Below are 21,226 nucleotides of genomic sequence, written 5' to 3'. Positions count from 1 at the left end.
GCCTGGCTAATTTTGTATTTTTAGTAGAGACAGGGTTTCTCCATGTTGGTCAGGTTGGTCTCAAACCCCGGTGATCCTCCTGCCTTGGCCTCCCAAAGTGCTGGGATTACAGGTGTGAGCCACCGTGCCCAGCCAAGGTAAATTCTATCTTATGTGAATTTTGGCACCATGAGAAAATGGCGGGGGGGAAGCCACAGAAGTGGGCCGGGCGCAGTGGCTCACGCCTGTAATCCCAGCACTTTGGGAGGCCGAGGCAGGCGGATCACGAGGTCAGGAGATCGAGACCATCCTGGCTAACGTGGTGAAACCCCGTCTCTACTAAAAGAATACAAAAAATTAGCCGGGCGTGGTGGCTGGCGCCTGTAGTCCCAGCTACTCAGGAGGCTGAGGCAGGAGAATGGTGTGAACCCAGGAGGCGGAGCTTGCAGTGAGCCGAGATCCTGCCACGGCACTCCAGCCTGGGCAACAGGAGCGAGACTCCGTCTCAAAAAAAAAAAAAAAAAAGCCACAGAAGTGCAAAGACTCCCTTGGACCATGAACTTACCAAGCCGCGCTGGGCCACATTCCTCCTTGTCTGCAGCACTAAGTTTGTTCATTTTCCTGTGTTCATGGAAGACCTGTTCCTACGCAGTCCCTGTTTGTCTCAGGCAACCTTTAGATTTGATCCCAGGATTAGGTCAGCTACTGCCACGCATCTTTGTTCCCAATCTGAACCATACTCACTTTGGACCCATGTGGGTATGCTAACACCTTCCTGTTTATTTGAAGGGGTAATATTAATTTCCACTTCCCAACATTCATAAACATAATTGAGGCCAGGCGCGGTGGCCCACGCTGTAATCCCAACACTTTGGGAGGCCAAGCTGGGTGGATCTCTTGAGTTCATGAGTTCGAGACCAGCCTGGGCAACGTGGTGAAAGCCTGTTTCTACCAAAAAAAAAAAAAGGCCGGACGCAGTGGCTCACGCCTGTAATCCCAGCACTTTGTGAGGCTGAGGCGGGCAGATCACGAGGTCAGGAGTTCGAGACCAGCCTGGCCAACATGGTGAAACCCTGTCTTTACTAAAAATCCAAAAATTAGCCAGGTGTGGTGGCGGGTGCCTGTAATCCCAGCTACTCAGGAGGCTGAGGCAGGAGAATCCCTTGAACCCGGGAGGTGGAGCTTGCAGTGAGCTGAGATCTCGCCACTGCACTCCAGTCTGGGTGACAGAGCAAGACTCTGTCTAAAAAAAAAAAAAAAAAAAAAAAAAGGCCAGGCGTGGTGTCTCACGCCTGTAATCCCAGCACTTTGGGAGGCCGGGAGGCCAAGGTGGGCAGATCATGAGGTCAGGAGATCGAGACCATCCTGGCCAACACGGTGAAACCCCGTCTCTACTAAAAAAAAAATACAAAAAGTTAGCTTCTTTTCAGAGAAAACACCAAATGGCGGATGACGCCGGTGCAGCGAGGGGGGGCGGGGCGGGGCCCGGAGGCCCTGGTAGCCCTGGGATGGGGAACCGCGGTGGCTTCCGCGGAGGTTTCGGCAGTAGCATCCGGGGCCGGGGCCGCGGAGCTCTGAGAGGCAAGGCCAAGGATAAGGAGTGGATGCCGGTTACCAAGCTGGGCTGCCTGGTCAAGGACATGAAGATCTAGTCCCTGGAGACCTATATTTTCTCCCTGCCCATTAAGGAATCAGAGATCATTGACTTTTTCCTGGGGGCCTCTCTCAAGGATGAGATTTTGAAGATTATGCCAGTGCAGAAGCAGACCCGTGCCGGCCAGCGCACCAAGTTCAAGCCGTTTGTTGCTATCGGGGACTACAATGGCCACGTCGGTCTGGGTGTTAAATGCTCCAAGGAGGTGGCCACCGCCATCCGTGGGGCCATCATCCTGGCCAAGCTCTCCATTGTCCCCGTGCGCAGAGGCTACTCGGGGAACAAGATCGGCAAGCCCCACACCGTCCCTTGCAAGGTGACAGGCCGCTGCGGCTCTGTGCTGGTGCGCCTCATCCCTGCACCCAGGGGCACTGGCATCGTCCCCGCACCTGTGCCTAAGAAGCTGCTCATGATGGCTGGTATCGATGACTGCTACACCTCAGCCCGGGGCTGCACTGCCACCCTGGGCAACTTCGCTAAGGCCACCTTTGATGACATTTCTAAGACCTACAGCTACCTGACCCCTGACGTCTGGAAGGAGACTGTATTTACAAAGTCTCTCTATCAGGAATTCACTGACCACCTCGTCAAGACCCACACCAGAGTCTCCGTGCAGCGGACTCAGGCTCCAGCTGTGGCTACAACGTAGGGTTTTTATACAAGAAAAATAAAGTGAATTAAGCGTGAAAAAAAAAAAAAAAGCCGGATGTGGTGGTGGGCGCCTGTAGTCCCAGCTACTTGGGAGGCTGAGGCAGCAGAATGGCGTGAACCCGGGAGGCAGAGCTTGCAGTGAGCTGAGATCGTGCCACTGCACTCCAGCCTGGGCGACAGAGCGAGACTCTGTCTCAAAGAAAAAAAAAAAAGCGGGGCGTGGTGGCGCATGCCTGTGGTCCCAGCTGCTCAGGACGCTAAGGCATGAGAATCACTTGAGCCCAGGAGGCGGAGGCTGCAGTGAGCTGAGATTGTTTCACTGCACTCCAGCCTGGGTGAGAGAGTGAGACCCTGTTTCAAAAACAAACAACAACAACAACAACAAAAAACAAAAACAACACATAATTGAGCCACTAAAAAGTTTTGTTCCTGAGTAAATCTTCCAAAATATGAGAAAAAGTTAAGTAGCACAAACTAAAAATAATAAAGTGGAAAAGATCTCCCTAATAATAGAAAATTGAGAAAATGCAATGCAGAAAAAGAGATGATTAACCTGTAATTCTTACCTGTGTTAGAGGTTGAAGAAGTGGATAGAAAGAGATCATGACATGCACAAGAATTTCCTGATTTTAGTAGTAGAGTCAAGGTTGAATTGGAAATATATGATATAACATGGAAATTTCCACGTTAGATGAATGAGGGAAATCGTCTCCCCATATGTTGTGGAATGAATGTACCTGTGTTAGACGTTTTACCTGTGTTAGAGGTTAGAAGGAATGAATGTAGAGTCAATTTTTTATTTGTTTGTTTTTGAAACGGAGTTTAACTCTTGTTGCCCAGGCTGGAGTGCAGTGGTGTGGTCTCAGCTCACTGCAACCTCTGCCTCCCGGGTTCAAGCATTTCTTCTGCCTCAGCCTCCTGAGTAGCTGGGATTACAGGCGTGTGACACCACGCCCAGCTAATTTTTGTAGTTTTTTAGTAGAGACAGGGTTTCACCATGTTGGCTAAGCTGGTCTCAAACTCCTGACCTCAGATGATCCGCACACCTTGGCCTCCCAAAGTACTGGGATTACAGGTGTGAGCCACCGCACCTGGCCCGAGTCAACTTTTATTAAGGAAGCACAGTAAATTCTGCCTTCACCCAGTATATCTTTCCAATGTAGGATGATTTATTTTTCATTACATTTGTTGTAAGATTTTGTAGTGATTACTCTAGTGTTTGTCATGTAAATGTTGGTTTATCAAAATCAGGCTCAGTTCTCCAGTAATATGTGGTTAAATTTCAGTGATGTACACGTATATTTATCCTCTATAGCTCTATTATATTTTTGCCTTTCTGGGGTACTTTGTTGCATATGTAACAACTCAGTGTTCCACATTCAACAATATATTCTTATAATTATTACTTTTCCATCAGTAGTCATTTAGTTCCGTTTTTATGGTGTTATTTATAAATATAATACATGTATGTTATATTTTTCTATGTCGTGGGCCTAACAATCCATTACTACTTATTATTTTACACAATTGCCTTGTAAATCCATAACAAGGAGAAAGGTGAAGAAGCACATATTCAGTTTGTCTTTTCCACTTATATAGTCTTGGCATGGTGCTCTCTGCTTTTTCCTGTGGATTTTGACAGACTCAATAATTTTTTTTTTGTTTTTTTGAGATGTAGTCTTCCTCTATCGTCCCAGGCTGGAGTGCAGTGGCTCTATCTTGGCCACGGCAACCTCCACCTCCCGGGTTCAAATGATTGTTCTGCCTCAGCCCTGCAAGTAGCTGGGACTACAGGCGTGTGCCACCACGCCCAGCTAATTTTTGTATTTTTTTTTTTGTAGAGACAGGGTTTTGCCATGTTTGCCAGGCTGCTCTCAAACTCCTGACCTCTGGTGATCCGCCAGCCTCGGCCTCCCAAAGTACTGAGATTACAGACGTGAGCCACCGCACCTGGCAACTTTGGTCTTGTAGGGCTGGTGTGCCAGGAAAAATTCTCTCAATGTTCATATTTTTAAGCCTAGGAAAATATTTGTTTTGTCTTTCATTTTGAACATGAACATTGTTGGATTTTGGTTAAAGTGTGTTTTGGAGCAGAGCATGATGAGGGACTGGGTGAGGGGCTTCCCAGTGAAAGGAGGAACGGAACCTACCAAAAGCAAATATGTCTATTTCACTCCAATCACTTATTACAATAGCCTTTATTACTTAATATCAAAAAAAGCAATGATCAATATGTTGAAAGGGACAGAAGAAGCAAATATGATGTTTGACTATAATAGCATTCGTTGCCTGGGAAAGTAAAGACAAAACAACTGGAAAACTATTAACACTGTTGGCCAGGTGTGGTGGCTCATGCCTGTCATCCCAGCACTTTGGGAGGCTGAGATGGATGGATTGCTTGAGCCCAGGAGTTTGAGACCAGCCTGGGCAACATGGCGAAACCTCATCTCTACAAAAAATACAAAAAATTACCCAGGCCTGGTGGTGTGTTCCTGTAGTCCCAGCTACTCAGGAGGCTGAGATGGGAGGATTGCTTGAGCCTGGGAAGTCAATGCTGCAGTGAGCCAAGACTGCACCACTGCACTCTAGCCTGAGTGACAGAGTGAGACCCTGTCTAAAACAAAACAAAACAAAACCCCAAAACTATTAACAGTGTTAATGGATTCAATTTCCTGCTTAGAGATGAAACATATACTGTATTCACAGTAATATACACTATTGAATTAAAATCATATAACTTTCCAAGGACTAGGACTAATTCCATGTGCAGTATCTATCTGCAGACAACTTTAAGAGTTTCCTAATGGGCCAGGCACGGTGGCTAATGCCTGTAATCTCAGCACTTTGGGAGGCCAAAGTGGGTAGATCACGAGGTCAGGAGTTCGAGACCAGCCTGGCCAACATGGTGAAACCCCATCTCTACTAAAAATACAAAAATTAGCTAGGCGGAGTAGTGGGTGCCTGTACTCGGGAGGTTACTCGGGAGGCTGAGGCAGGAGAATTGCTTGAACCCAGGAGGCGGAGGTTGTAGTGAGCCGAGATAGTGCCACTGCACTCTAGCCTGGGTGACACAGCAAGGCTCCTTCTCAAAAAAAAAAAAAAAAAAAAAAAAAAGAGTTTCCTAATGAAATGACTTAAATGTCACCTCCATGAACGTATATGTACAAACTTTGGTGGATTGAAGTTTCTTCATCCCAACCCCTGCTGTCTAGAAATGCTATAAATGTAAGTAATTTAGGAAAATCTGATTAAAATTAAGACATGTGTAATGCTCCAGATAATTTGCAATAGGAAAGAAATGAAAATGTATAACTCTGTTCTCTTTCTCTTTACCAGTGCCTCATTCTTAACATGAATCTACACTATGAATTCCTACTTCTTACTTTCATACAAAAATTGATGTGAGATATTTTTGCAAGTTTTCTTCACATAAAAGTTCATAAGTTGAATAGTGTTTTCTTAATAGAAGCAATTAATAAAATTTTTCTTTCCATTTTGCATTCTCTGGGATTCTTGAGTTGCTTGAAGTATATTTCTTTCTTTCTTTTTTTTTTTCTTGAGACAGAGTCTCACTCTGTCACCCAGGCTGGAGTGCAGTGGCGAGATCTCAGCTCACTGAAACCTCTGCCTCCGGGGTTCAAGCGATTCTCCTGCCTCAGCCTCCTGAGTAGCTGGGATTACAAGTGCCCGCCACCATGCCCAGCTAATTTTTGTATTTTTAGTGGAGACAAAATTTCACCATGTTGGCCAGACTGGTCTTAAACTCATGACCTCAGGTGATCCACCCGCTTCAGCCTCCCAAACTGTTGGGATTACAGGCATGAGCCACCGTGCCCAGCATTGAAGTGTATTTCTAATAGACACGTAGGTTTAATTGCCTCTTCTTTTATTTTCTGTTTAGAGATAGGGTCTCATTTTGTCTCACCAGGATAGAGTACAGTGGCATGATCATAGCTCACTGTAACCTTGAACCTGGGCTCAGGGCATCCTCTTGCCTCAGCCTCCCAAGTAACTGGAACTAGAGGCACACCCTGCCATACCTTGCTAATATGTATATACATATATATATACACACACACACACACATATATATAAGTATATATATACACACGTATATGTACGTATATATATACACATACGTATATATACGTATATATACACATACGTATATATACGTATATATACACACATACGTATATATGTGTATATATATACACACATACGTATATATATGTGTATATATATACACATACGTATATACGTGTGTATATATATATACACATACGTATATATATGTGTGTGTATATATACACATACGTATATATATGTGTGTGTATATATACACATACGTGTATATATATATATATATATGTTTTTTTTTTTAGAGATGGGAGTCTCACTTTGTTGCCCAGGCTGGCCTCTAGCTCCTGGCCTCAAGCGATCCTCCAACCTAAGCCTCTGAAAGTGCTGGGATTGCAAGTGTGAGCCACTGTGCACAGAAATATGTTTAATTCTTAGATGGTTTTAAAATTGCTGTATAACTAAAGAGCTTATGAAACATGACATTTTGGTATTTGTTGTGACTTTACCACTGGCCTCTTGGAGCAAAGAAAACCCTTCTTCTCTATCACTTTCAGCCCATCCCCGAGCAGTATGGGCTGGCTGACAAGGAGGACCCACATACTTTTGCTGCCTGCTGGTGCACACGCTTCCCTGAATCTCAGACTGAGCACATTGGTTGCCATGTGCAAGCGCTACAGCCTCATTGCTGACCACACATGCATCCTCCTGATGTGCAAGCGCTACAGCCACATTGCTGACCACACATGCATCCTCCTGATCAGTTCCTGTGAGTGGCCATTCCTGCACTTCAAGAGCAGTGGGCCAGGACATAGCAGTGCTGGGAAGGCGGCCTCGCCCTCGCCACATCGTCTTCTTAAGGATGTCTCACTTGTCTCCTCTCCCAGTTCCAGCCCCAGCCCCTTACTGCCCCCGCCTGAGATGTTCTGTTAATTCAAATACCCTAGTGGTGAGGAATATGCAATACCCTTATGGCTGGGTCAGGTTAAGGGGGAAACTTGTAAGACGCACTTCTGAAATTTCACAGGGAACTATGGATCTTCAAATTCAGCTTCTGGTTCAGCAGGTTAGGGACAGAGTGTGAGAGTCTGCATTTCTAACTTGCTCCCACGTGTCATTGTGTTGGTCCATGGAACATAGTTAGAGCGCTGAGGTAATAAAAGATGTGGTTAGATAGGCAGTAAAATTACACTTTTATAGGATAAAAATTACACTTTTAAAGATAGGTTACACTTTTATAGTTTTTTTTTTTTGAGACAGAGTCTCACTCTGTCGTCCAGGCTGGAGTGCAATGGCACGATCTCGGCTCACTGCAACCTCCGCCTCCCAGGTTCACGTGATTCTCCTGCTTCAGCTTCCCGAGTAGCTGGGACTACAGGTGTCTGCCACCATGCCCGGCTCATTTTTGTATTTTTAGTGGAGACAGGGTTTTACCATATTGGCCAGGCTGGTCTCAAACTCCTGACCTTGTGATCCACCCACCTCGGCCTCCTAAAGTGCTGGGATTATAGGCTTGAGCCATCACACCCGGCCTTTTATAGGATTTTGAGCAGAGAAGTGATGTTTGGTTTGTGTTTGAAGAAGCTTACTCCTGCTGGTGGGCAGAGAATAGATGGTAGAGGGGACCTGGGAGACCAGCTTAAAAGCCATAGTTGTAGTTTGAAGAGAGGCTGTGCTGGCATGGGTTTGGGTAATGTTAGTGGATATCGACAGAAGATTGTGTATTGAGAAGTCTAGTTATGAACCCAAGCTGTGTTTTTGGAGCCGGGTTCCAGGGTGCGGAAAGGCCCCATCAATCCCACTGTTTAGCAGTTCTGGACATAAACAAAGGGTCAGTGGTGATCATCTTCAGCGCAGTAGAGAAGAGTGTGTGGCTCTAAAATATGATGGTAGAGAGGGTTCTCACACTAGTCTGAGAGGTTAAGGGAGGCTTCCCCAGTGAGACTAATTCTCAAAGCCTGAAGGTGGCCGGGCGCAGTGGCTCACGCCTGTAATTCCAACACTTTTGGAGGCTGAGGTGGGCTGATCACTTGAGGTCAGGAATTCCAGACTAGACCAACCTGGCCAACATGGTGAAACCCTGTATTTAATAAAAAATACAAAAATTCCCCAGGTATGGTGGCACATGCTTGTAATCCCAGCTACATGGGAGGCTGAGGCAGGAGAATTGCTTGAATCTGGGAGGCAGAGGTTGCAGTGAGCCAAGATCACGCCACTGGACTCCAGCCTGGGTGACAGAGCGAGACTCGTCTCAAAAAAAAAAAAATTCCTGAAGGTTGACTAGGAGTTACACAGGCAGGGGCAGCTCCCGTAGGATTTCTGATGGAGTGAAGGAGAGAAGAAAGGCAAGGGTGAGTCCTGTTTTCAGATCCCCTGGGTGCTGCCCCTCGCTCAGAGGAGCAAGGCAGGGGAGATGATTGGAGGGGAAATAAAGGGTTATGTTTTGTAATCACTCGTGGCATGTTTGAGTCAAACAAGCGAAGTGTTGACCAGGGTATTGGATCTGGAGCCTGAGAGAAAGATCTAAATGAAATTTGGAGAACATTATCATATGGATGCTATTTGATGCCCTGGGTCCAGCAGAGGCCACCTTATTTCAGGGTAAGGGGCAAAGTATAGCAGAAGACAAGTGCTCAGGAGGAGACCAATGGCTGTCCACCTCTGAGGTTAGCAGGAGGAGCAGCCTGCAAGAGACTGGGCAGGCCAGTGACTTAGGAGGAGAATGAATTGGGTGTCCCTTTCTGGAATCCTCTAGGAGAAGGTATTTCAAGATGGGAGAGTGGTCACCTATGTCACAGGCCACAGAGAGTTTGAATGAAACAAAACTGGATTGCTGGGTGCAGTGGCTCACGCCTGTAATCCCAGCACTTTGTGAGGCCGAGGCGGGCGGATCACTTGTGGTCAGGAGTTCAAAACCAGCCTGGCCAACATGGTGAAACCCCATCTCTACTAAAATATACAAAAATTAGCCAGGTGTGGTGGCAGGCGACTTAATCCCAGTTACTTGGGAGGCAGAGGCAGGGGAATCGTTTGAACCCAGGAGGCAGAGGTTGCAGTGAGCCAAGATCGAGCCATTGCACTCAAACCTGGGGGATAAGAGTGAGACTTCTCTCAAAAAAAAAAAAAGCAGAAAAAAAAAAAAACAGATCAACGGCAGCTTTTGGCAAGCATTTGATCACTTTAGGCCTTGATAAGAGCTGATTCTTTATTCAGGGGAATAACTTGTATTGAAATGTATTTCAGGCTGGGCACGGTGCCTCACACCTGTAGTCCCAGCACTGGGAGGTTGAGGCAGGCAGATCACTTGAGGCCAGGAGTTTGAGACCAGCCTGGCCAACGTGGCAAAACCTCATCTCTTCTAAAAATACAAAAAATTAGCTGGCGTGGTGGCATGTGCCTGTAATCCCAGCTACTCAAGAGGCTGGGAATCTCTTGAACCCAGGAGGCAGAGGGTGCAATGAGCTGAGATCGCACCGCTACACACCAGCCTGGGCAACACAGCAAGACTCTGTCTCAAAAAGAAAAAAGAAAAGTCAAGAAGTGTATTTCAAATAGATCTTCAAGATGTTGCCTATGGCAGGGGTCCCTAACCCCTGGGCAACGGATCTGTAACAGCTCCTATTAGGAACTGGGCCACTCACGTTACTGCCTGAACTCTGCCTCCTGTCAGATCAGCAGTAGCATTAGATTCTCATAGGAGCATGAACCCTGTTGTGAACTGTGCATGTGAGGGATTTAGGTTGCACGCCCCATATGAGAATCTAATGCCTGATGATCTGTCAGTGTCTCCCTCCAGATGAGACCATCTAGTTGTAGGAAAACAAGCTCAGGGCTCTCACTGATTCTACATTATGGTGAGTTGTATAATTATTTCATTATATATTACAATGTAATAATAATAATAGAAATAAAGCGTACAATAGATTTAATGCACCTGAATCCTCCCAAAACCGCACCCTTCCCCCACAGTCTGTGGAAAAGTTGTCTTCCATGAAACCGGTCCCTGGTACCAAAAAGGTTGGGGACCACTGTCCTAGGGGGCAGTGATACCCTTGGAGCTGCCAAGTTTAACCACTGGATTTCTTTTCTAGTTTCACAGAGGAATCACCATTACTGACTTTTTTTCATCATGGTAATGTGAACGTCTATTTTTGTCTGAAAGTTTTTATATGTATTTAAATCAACACAGTAATTGATGACTTAATTGCTGCAGTTTGTAAAAATATACAAAGTCTTTAAGTGAACCCCTGACACCCACTTAGTTTGACACACTACACCCCCTTCTTTTTCTTTTTTTCTTTTTGAGATGGAGTCTTGCTCCGTCACTCAGGCTTGAGTGCCATGGCGCGATCTCGGCTCACTGCAACCTCTGCCTCCTGGGTTCAAGCGATTCTCCTGCCTCAGCCTCCCGAGTAGCTGGGATTACAGGTATGCACCACTGAGCCTGGCAAATTTTTGTATTTTTAGTAGAGATGGGGTTTCTCCATGTTGGCCAGGCTGGTCTTGAACTCCTAACCTCGTGATCCGCCTGCCTTGGCTTCCCAAAGTGCTGGGATTATAGGCATGAGCCACCACACCCGGCCTGAGACGGAGTCTCACTCTGTCGCCAGGCTGGAGTGCAATGGCGCAATCTCGGCTCACTGCAGCCTCTGCCTCCCGGGTTCAAGCAATTCTCCTGCCTTAGCCTCCCGAGTAGCTGGGACTACAGGCATGCCCCACCACACCCAGGTAATTTTTGTATTTTTAATAGAGATGGGGTTTCACCATGTCTTGATCTCTTGATCTCGTGATCCACCCACCTTGGCCTCCCAAAGTGCTGGAATTACAGGGGTGAGCCACTGCGCCTGGCCCTACACCCTCCTTTTTTTTTTTTTTTTTTTTCCGAGATGGAGTTTCGCTCTGTTGCCCAGGCTGGAGTGTGGTGGCGCCATCTCGGCTTACTGCAAGCTCCGCTTCCTGGGTTCATGCCATTCTCCTGCCTCAGCCTCCCGAGTAGCTGGGACTACAGGTGCCTGCCACCACGCCCGGCTAATTTTTTGTATTTTTAGTAGAGACAGAGTTTCACCATGTCAGCCAGGATGGTCTCGATCTCCTGACCTCGTGATCCGCCCACCTTGGCCTCCCAAAGTGCTTGGATTACAGGCATGAGCCACCGCGCCCAGCCCGCTACACCCTCTTTTAGTGCCTATCTGCAAACAACAAAATATGACATTATTCCAGGAGCAGTTAATGTGAGGAGTGAGGAGTGGAGCATCTTACAGAGCAGTAGTTTATTTTTCAGGGAAGGAACAACGCCCTGTGATCTTAGACTCTGTGTGTGTGTGTGTGTGTGTGTGTGTGTGTGTGTGTGTGTGTGTGTCTGTGTGTAGTTCTCTAAGGAAATAGTATCATTTATTCATTAGTTATACTCAGACATCATTTTTTATTTCTTATTTTCCTAACATGCCCACATGTCGCAGCAGAAAATATTACAGTTTTTACAAGTTGACTAAAGATTTTGTTTCATCTAATGACATCTGATGTTTGGCTCCTTTCTTCTTAGCAGTGGGTTCCGGCTTCCAGTTCATAATGCTTTTATATCTGGTACTTACACTTCATAAAAATATGGGGAAATCTTCATGTTTTCAAATTAAAAGTCAGATGTCTTATCTTTTGATTGAAGAGTTTAACGCATTAACATTTAAAGTAATTTCTGATAAGGAGGATCTTCCGGCATTCTGCTGTTTGTTTTCTGTATTGCTTATAGCTTTTTTGTCCCTCATTTCCTGTATTACTGTGTTCTTTTGCTTTTAGTTGCTTTTTGTAGTGAAACATTTAAATTTCCTTCTCATTTTGTTTTGTGTGTATGCTCTTGCTCTATTGTTTATAATTGCCATGGAGATTACATTTACTATCCTAAAGTTACAACACTCTAAATTGATGCCAATTTAACTTCAATAACATACCAAAATGCTACACCATTATAGGTTCATTCACACCCCTTTTAAGTTGATGTCATAAATTTGCATCCTTCTACTTTGTGTGTCAAAAAAAGGATATTTTTAATGCATTCGTCCCTTTTTTATTTTTTTGAGATGGAGTCCTGCTCTGTCACCCAGACTGGAATGCAGTGGTGCGATCTTGGCTCACTGCCACCTCCGCCTCCCAGGTTCAAGCAATTCTTCTGCCTCAGCCTCCCAAGGAGCTGGGATTACAGGCGCCTGCCACCACGCCCAGCTAATTTTTGTATTTTTAGTACAGACAGGGTTTCACCATATTGGTCAGGCTGGTCTCGAACTCGTGACCTCAGGTGATCCACCTGCCTCGGTCTCCCAAAGTGCTGGGATTACAGGTGTGAGCTACCACGCCCGGCCATGTCTCTTAAACTATATAAAAAATATGGAGTTCCAAGTCCAACTTACAATAATACTAGCTTTTAGACAAATATATTTTATATACATTAGGCTCTTAAATTATGTAGAAAACAAAACCTGAAGTTCAAAATTATTGTACAATAATACTAGCTTTTATCATTGTCCATGTATTTGTTTTTACTGAGATCTTTATTTTCACATAAGGCCTCCCAATACCATCTAGTGTACTTCAGTTTCAACCTCCAGGGCACCCTTTGCATTTCATGCAGAACACCTCTAATGATTGAAAAAACAAAACAAAATAAAAAAACAACCAAAAAAAACTACTTCAGTTTTTGTTTATGTGAGAATTTCTTAATTTCTTCCTGTTTTTTTTTTTTTTTCTGAAATGGAGTCTCCCTTTGTCGCCCAGGCTGAATGAAGTACAGTGGCATGATCTCGGCTCACAGAAACCCCTGCCTCCCAGGTTCAAGCGATTCTCTTGCCTCAGCCCCCTGAGTAGCTGAGAATACAGGTGTGCACCACCATGCCTGCCTAATTTTTGTATTTTTAGTAGAGATGGGGTTTCACCATGGTGGCCAGGCTGGTTTCAAACTCCTGACCTCGGGTGATCCTCCAGCCTCGGCCTCCCAAAGTGTTGGGATTACAGCTGTGAGCCACCGTGCCCTGCCTCTTCCTCACTTTTGAAAGACACTGTTGCCAGATATTGAGTTCTTGGTTGACTGTTTTTTGTTTTGAGACAGTTTCTGGCTCTGTTGCCCAGGATGGAGTGTAGTGGCCTGATGATGGCTTACTGCAGCCTTGATCTTCTGGGTGCAAACATTCTAACCACCTTAGCCTCCTGATCTTTGACTACCATACCCAGGCTTGTGTTGCTTTGCCTAGCTAATTTTTTCATTATTTTGTAGAGAAGTGGTCTTGCTATGTTACCCAGGGTGGTCTCAAACTCCTGGCCTCCAGTGACCCTCCTGCGTCAGCGTCTCAAAGTGCTGGGATTACAGGTGTGAGCCACCCTCCCTGGCTGTGCCCTGAGTTTTTACACTAATATACATTTCAGGTCTCACATTAAATGTCACCTTCTCAAGGAGACTTCTTTGTACCACTTAAGTTACTCCTACGTCTTTCCATTTGTAGAATTTATTTCTTGCACTTTTCATATTCAGGGAAATCCATTTAAGGTTTACAGATTTTATTGCTTTCTTAACCTAGGAAAAGTTAAATTATATAAATGAAACCAAACTGAGGTTCCTTTACTTCTATCTATATTCTCCTGTATAAAAGTCCTCCAGCTGTTTGGGAGGCTGAGTTGTGAAAAATCACCTGAGCCCAGGAGTTTCAGGTTACAGTAAGCTATGATCACATCAGTGCACTCCAGCCTAGGCCACAGAGTGAGACTCCAACTCTTTAAAAATACAAAAAAGTCCTCCAATAAACTGTTTTTAGCCATTTTCCAGTAAGAAAAATAAAAAGTTCCATGTTGTAGTAAGGGTGGCATTAACATCCACACATTCTTTCTAGGGTGTGGACTTCTCAGGGTTGTGCTGAGACCTCCAGTATTTAATTTAATTTAATTTAATTTATTTTATTTTTATTTTATTTTATTTTACTCAGGAGGCTGAGGCAGGAGAATGGCGTGAACCTGGGAGGCGGAGCTTGCAGTGAGCTGAGACCGCGCCACTGCACTCCAGCCTGGGCGACAGAGCGAGACTCCATCTCAAAAAAAAAAAAAAAAAAAGAAACCATCTTCCAGGCTGGGCGTGGTGGTTCACGCCTGTAATCCCAGCACTTTGGGAGGCTGAGTTGGGTGGATCCCTTGAGTCTAGGAGTTCGAGACCAGCCTGGGTAACATGGTAAAACCCCGGCTCTACAAAAAATACAAAAAGTAGCTGGGTGTGGTGACGGGCACCTGTAGTCCCAGCTACTCAGGAGGCTGAAGTGGGAGGATCACCTGTGCTCCAGAGGTCAAGGCCGCAGTGAGCCAGGATCATACCACTACACTCCAGCCTAGGTGTGGGAATGAGACCCTGTCTCAAAAAAAAAAAAAAAAAGAGAAAAAAGAAAAAGAAACCACCATCTTCCAGCATAAGGCTGTGATATCATGGGTAAGTTCTGCATCCATTTTTATTTTTTTCTGTCCTCCCTAACCTGTCACACTACCTGCTTATTGAGAATATAGACAGATTTTTTTTTTTTTTTTTTTTTTGAGACAGAGTTTCGCTCTTGTTGCCCAGGCTGGAGTGCAATGGTGCAATGGTACAATCTCGGCTCACCACAACCTCCGCCTCCCAGGTTCAAGCGATTCTCCTGCCTCAGCCTCCTGAGTAGCTGGGATTACAGGCATGTGCCACCACGACCGGCTAATTTTGTATTTTTAGTAGAGACGAGGTTTCTCCGTGTTGGTCAGCCTGGTCTCAAACTCCTAACCCTAGGTGATCTACCTACCTAGACCTCCCAAGGTGCTGGGATTACAGGCATGAGCCACCGCATCAGGCCAGACAGAATATTTTTTTTTCTCTTTTGAGACGGAGTGTCACTCTGTCGCCCAGGCTGGAGTGCAGTGACATGATCTCGGCTCACTGCAGGCTCCACCTCCCGGGTTCATGCCATTCTCCTGCCTCGGCCTCCCGAGTAGCTGGGACTACAGGCACCCGCCACCACACCCAGCTAATTTTTTGTATTTTTAGTAGAGACAGGGTTTCACTGTGTTAGCTAGGATGGTCTTGATCTCCTGACCTTGTGATCCGCCCGTCTCGGCCTCCCAAAGTGCTGGTATTACAGGCATGAGCCACCGCGCCTGGCCAGGTTTAGTTTTCATACGGGTTTTTTGTTTTGTTTTGTTTTGTTTTGTTTTTGAGACAGAGTCTCTCTTTATCACCCAGGCTGGTGTGCAGTGGCATGATCTCGGCTCACTGCAACCTCTGCCTCCCAGGTTCAAGCGACTCTCCTGCCTCAGCCTCCTGAGTAGCTGGGACTTCAGGCATGTGCCACCACGCCCAGCTAATTTTTGTACTTTTAGTAGAGACTGGGTTTCACCACGTTGGCCAGGCTGGTCTGGAACTCCTGACTTCAGGTGATCCACCTGACTCAGCCTCCCAAAGTGCTGGGATTACAGGCATGAGCCACCACCCCTGGCCTGGTTTTAAAATTGTGCAAGCAAGGATCCTTTAAAAGATGACATTTTGGTATTTGTTGTGACTTTCCACTGACGGTATGGCAGGTACTGAATATCCCTGCCAAACTGAACAGTGTGGCCCATCTCTGTCTCACATGGCCTGCAAGGTCTTTCGGCCCTCAAGGGAAGCAGAAACATTTCACCTCCATCATATCCCATCCATCCCCAGCTCAACAAACAGGCCCTCCATTTCCTCACTTCTCTGTGTGCCTCTTTTCTCTCATTCCAGGTTGTGAGGATTGGTTGGAGTGCGCATGCTCTGGGGCCTGAGTGCAGTGATCAATGGCCCACAGACACTCCTGGTCAGTTCTCACGAGTGGTCGTTCCCATAATGAGGGTCAGTGAGCCAGGCCATACCAGTGTTGGTAAAGTGGCCTCGCTTTCATCCACATTGTCTTCTTTTTTTTCTTTTCTTTTTTTTTTTTTTTTTTTTGAGACGGAGTCTTGCTCTGTCACCCAGGCTGGAGTGCAACCTCCACCTCCCAGGTTCAAGCGATTCTCCTGCCTCAGCCTCCCAAGTAGCTGGGACTACAGGCACGCACCACCATGCCCAGCTAACTTTTGTATTTTTAGTAGAGACGGGGTTTCACCATGTTGGCCAGCCTGGTCTCGAACTCCTGACTTTGTGATCCACCCACCTCGGCCTCCCAAAGTGCTGGGATTACAGGTGTGAGCCACTGCGCCCGGCCCACATTGTCTTCTTGGGGATGTCTCGCCAGTCTTCGCTTTCAGTTCCAGCCCCAGCCCGCTGGATCTCCCCACCTCAGATACTCTGTGGATTCAAATATCTCACCGGTGAGGAGTATGAAATACCCTTTGGGCTGAATCACTAATCACTGTCAGATGCACTTCTCAAACTTTCACAGGAAACTACAGACCTTCAAATTCAGCTTCTGATTAAGCAGGTCATGGATAAGACCTGATCCTCTGCATTTCTTTTTCTTTTTTTTTTTTTTTTTTTTTGAGACCAAGTCTCGCTCTGTCACCCAGGCTGGAGTGCAGTGGCATGATCTCGGCTCACTGCAAGCTGTGCTTCCTGGGTTCACACCATTCTCCTGCCTCAGCCTCCCGAGTAGCTGGGACTACAGGCGTCCCCCACCACGCCCAGCTATTTTTTTTGTATTTTTAATAGAGACAGGGTTTCCCCGTGTTGGCCAGGATGGTCTCGATCTCCTGACCTTGTGATCTGCCCACTTTGGCCTCCCAAAGTGCTGGGATTACAGGCGTGAGCCACCGCTCCCCACCATGCCCAGCTAATTTTTGTATTTTTAGTAGAGATGGAGTTTCACCATACTGGCCAGACTAACTCCTGAACTTGTGATCCGCCTGCCTCGGCCTCCCAAAGTGCTAGGTGATAGGATATCTCTCTTTCTCTCTCTCTCTCTCTCTCTCTCTCTCTGTGTGTGTGTGTGTGTGTGTGTGATTTTTGAAGGCAAGAGTATCATTTATTTGTTAGTTATAATCAGATATAATTTCTTTTCCTTATTTTCCAAACATACCCATTTTTCCTGTCTGGAAACACTACCATTTTTACAAATTGAATAAAGATTTTATTTCATAGAATGACACCTGATGTTTGACTCCTTTCTTTTTTAGCCATTAGTTCCAGCTTCCAGTTCATGGTGGTTTTAGGTTTCCTACTTTTGCTTCATAGAAATATGGGGAAACCCTCATGTTTTCAAATTCATTCCCTAATGTTTTGGCTTCTGATTGGAGCTTTTAAGGCATTAACATTTAAAGTCTTGAAGGAAAGAGTGTTTCTACACTGTGCAGAGGGTACAGGAAGGCAAGTTGAGCTCCCAGAGTTAAATCCTTCAGTGTCTCTCCCTAATCATCAGGTGCTGATCCACTCTGGGGCTCCATTTCAGGAGTCAGAGTCTGGTTCTCAAGTTTGGGAATCTGTTTAACTTCCTGAAAGGGGGTTTCCTGCTTACTTCCCTGAATGAGATATTTTTTCTTTTCTTCTCTTCTGATTCCTTTAATAGAATACATGCTGCCAGGCCAGGTGTGGTGGCTCATGCCTGGAATCCCAGCACTTTGGGAGACAGAGGCAAGCAAATAACCTGAGGTAAAGAGTTCAACACCAGCCAGGCCAACATGGTGAAACACTGTCTCTACTAAAAAAACAAAAATTAGCTGGGCATGGTGGTGTGCACCTGTAGTCTCAGCTACTCAGGAGGCTGAGGCAGGAGAATCACTTGAACCTGGGAGTCGGAAGTTGCAGTGAGCCGAGATCGCGCCACTACACTCCAGCCTGGGCAACAGAGTGAGACTCTATCTCAAAAACAACAACAACAACAAAATAAAAAAAAAAAACCATGCTGCCCTATAATTCCAGTTTTTTCACACATTTAACAATTTCATTTCATGTGTTTTTATTTTCTGGGATGAAAATGAATAGATGGCAAAAAAATTATATCAGTGAGAAAATTATGGAAGTGGAAGAGATCTGAGCTAACACCCGTTCTGCCCTGCCCCATCCCCTGCCCCTGCCAACCCTCTGTCTTCTCTTTCCCTTAATCCTGGGCTCTTAGGCCCAGCTAACTTTGGAAGATAGCTTAAATGATAATAAGCCTTCCCCAAAACTCAACTGCCTTTGTAAAACGAATGAATGGCCATCAGGCTGAGGGGTGAAAGGAATCGGAATTCTGCTAAAGTGTAGACATAGATTGCCAGCTATTTCTGCAGATAACACCACTATTGTAGATTAGCATTTTTAGACGTATTTTCAGTTTTGTTTTTTTTTGTTTTGTTTTTTTTTTTTTGCATGTCTGACACCACCTGCACCTGCCAACTCTGCTCCTGTGGCCCCAACCAGAAGTGATTCAGCATAACAGGACGGTTTTTTTGTTTTGTTTTGTTTTGTTTTTGAGACAGAGTTTCGCTCTTGTTGCCCAGGCTGGAGTGCAAAGGCACCATCTCGGCTTGGCGCGATCTCAGCTCACCGCACCTCCGCCTCCTGGGTTCAAGCGATTCTCCCGCCTCAGCCTCCCAGGTAGCTGGGATTACAGACATGCGCCACCGCGCCCAGCTAATTTTGTATTTTTAGTAGAGACGAGCTTTCTCCATGTTGGTCAGGCTGGTCTCAAACTCCCGACCTCAGGTGATCCGCCCCCCGGCCTCCCAAAGTTCTGGGATTACAGGTGTGAGCCACCGCGCCCGGCCTCTTTTGTTCTTTTTTAAATATGTAGCAGGACGAGCCGCAGACAAGAACCCCTCAGACGCCGAGTTACGGAAGGAAAAGGCTTTATTCAGCTGAGAGCATCGGCGGACTCATGTCTCCAAAAACCGAGCTCCCCGAGTGAGCAATTCCTGTCCCTTTTAAGGGCTTACAACTCTAAGGCGGTCCGCGTGAGAGGGTCGTGATTGATGGAGCAAACAGTGGGTACGTGACTGGGGACTGCATGCACCGGGAACCAGAACTGAACAGAACAGGACAGGGATTTTCACAGTGCTTTTCCATACAATGTCTGGAATCATAGATAACACAGTTAGGTCAGGGGTTGATTTTTAACTACCCGGCCCAGGGCACAAGCCGGGTTATCTGCCTGTGGATTTCATTTCTGCCTTTTAGTTTTTACTTCTTCTTTGGAGGCAGAAATTGGGCATAAGGCAATATGAGGGGTGGTCTCCTCCCTTAAATATAGTGTAGAGACAGAGTTTCACTCTATGTCCAGGCTGGTCTTGAACTACTAGCCTCAAGCGATCCTCCCACCTAGGCCTCCCAAAGTATTGGGATTACAGCGGTGAGCCACCACGCCCGGGCAAGAGGACAGATTCCATCCCCAATGATTTCATCCCCACCCCAACCAGTCAGTAGCAAACCTAGCTACCTCCACCCTTTCCCCCAAACTGCCCTTGAAAAACCCCTACCTACGGACCTTGGATGAGAATAATTTGAGTAGTAACTCCGTCTCCCACGTATCGTAGCTGGCCTAGTGTTTATTAAACTTTTTTTTTCAACTGCAATACCGTGGTCTTTATTTGCGTAGCGCGCAGAAAGAACCCATCCAGCGCTTATAGTGGGAGAAAGGCTTGACCTTGTAGGCGACAGCCTCATCCCAAATTCCTGGTCCTTGGAGGACATCAGCAACCCCCGCCCCCAACCCCCGGTCCCCCGCTGCTGCAGTGTGGCCTGTGTGGCCTCGGCTGCCCTCCTGCTCTGAGGCCAGGGGATGGCTCCAGTGGACAGTGAGTCTGGGATTCCTTGCACACAATTGTTCAGGAGGAAGAAGCAAAAAGGGCCCACTGCGTACAGGTAGGAAATTCCGCTTTAAGGCAAACGTTTCCCGGGACGGGTCGGGTCACAGCGCAGGGAGGAAGCCCGCCCTGCCAGGGGCCGGGTCTGGAACCTGTTCATCCGGCTGCACTCAGCACTGTGAGATCGCTTCTTCTGTCACTCAGTGCCAGGAGGCGGGACCTGGAGCGCTATCCAATCAGAGTCGTGGGCGGGTTCCTGAGAACTGTCAATCAGGCGCGCGGCAGAGGGGAGGGTGTGACGTTCCAGGAGCTGGTGGCCTCTTCACCCTGGTGACCTCTGTTCCGTATTCTGTCACTGAGAGACGCCCTGGGACATCTGTGGTGGCTTCTGTCGCGCTGGGACCTACCCTGGCTACGGGAGTTGGGAGGACCCGGGACACCGCACAGCCGGGAAATGGTGAGTGTGCGGGGCCCGGCGTCCTGAGGCAGGGCGAAGGGCTGGTCGGAACCAGTCGGAACCGGCTGTGGCGGGACCCAGGCCTCGCCGCAGCGTCTTTGGGGTCTGGGACCTGAGCCCCCCTGCGCACCTCGGTCCTCGGTCCCTTTGGCCGCAGGGTGGGGCTGGGCCGGCAGCCGGGACCCCGGGCGTCCTGTCCCGTCCCTGAGCAGCGACTGCGGCCCCGGCTCCGGCTCCCCTCTCTGGGCAGCTCCGCGCCCGCAGCCCCGCGTCTCCCCAGATTGTGCGGCGGAACCAGTACAAGTTCGCAGCCCGAGTCACTGCAGCCGAGGGCTGCAGCAGAAACAGTTTAATAGGAGAGGACACCCTAGATCCGCCTCCGTGAGAGGTTTAGGGATGGGGTGTTTAGCGGTCTGGACGGGGGTGGCTGGGATGTGGGGTCGCTGGTTGGTGGAGAAGTGAGGGGTGAATCCTGGGGCTGGAGGTGAAGAAACCGCATTCTCCTGCTGAGTGGGCTCCCTTGTAGGGTCTTCAGCCTGCTTGGCGCCAGCCTTTCCGCTGGGATTCAAGATCTGAGAAAGAACTCAGACGACTCTTGAGCAACTCTCAGAGATCTTATCCCCAGGCACAATGGGGAAGCCGGCGGTCAGCGTCTGCTGTGGCCTGACTCTCAAGGAGGC

General features: G+C 47.1%; 1 protein-coding gene and 1 pseudogene across 5 annotated transcripts in view; both read left to right on the top strand.

The window, feature by feature from the left end:
• Positions 1-1,223: 1,223 nt before the first annotated feature.
• Positions 1,224-5,748, top strand: LOC129051886 (small ribosomal subunit protein uS5-like; annotated as a pseudogene).
• Positions 5,749-19,125: 13,377 nt separating this feature from the next.
• Positions 19,126-21,226, top strand: part of LOC100437248 (zinc finger protein 44) — a 64,978-nt gene continuing 62,877 nt past the window's right edge. For all 5 annotated transcript variants that reach the window (XM_054539798.2, XM_054539794.2, XM_024237683.3 and 2 more), the window contains exon 1: positions 19,126-20,546. In XM_054539798.2, the coding sequence (XP_054395773.1) occupies positions 20,544-20,546 (3 nt within the window). In that variant the 5' untranslated portion in view covers positions 19,126-20,543. The remainder of the gene's footprint in view (positions 20,547-21,226) is intronic.

The sequence above is a fragment of the Pongo abelii genome, chromosome 20 (genome assembly GCF_028885655.2).
Source record: "Pongo abelii isolate AG06213 chromosome 20, NHGRI_mPonAbe1-v2.0_pri, whole genome shotgun sequence".
In the NCBI taxonomy this organism is placed as follows: domain Eukaryota; kingdom Metazoa; phylum Chordata; class Mammalia; order Primates; family Hominidae; genus Pongo; species Pongo abelii.
This window is presented reverse-complemented; position numbering and strand designations above follow the sequence as displayed.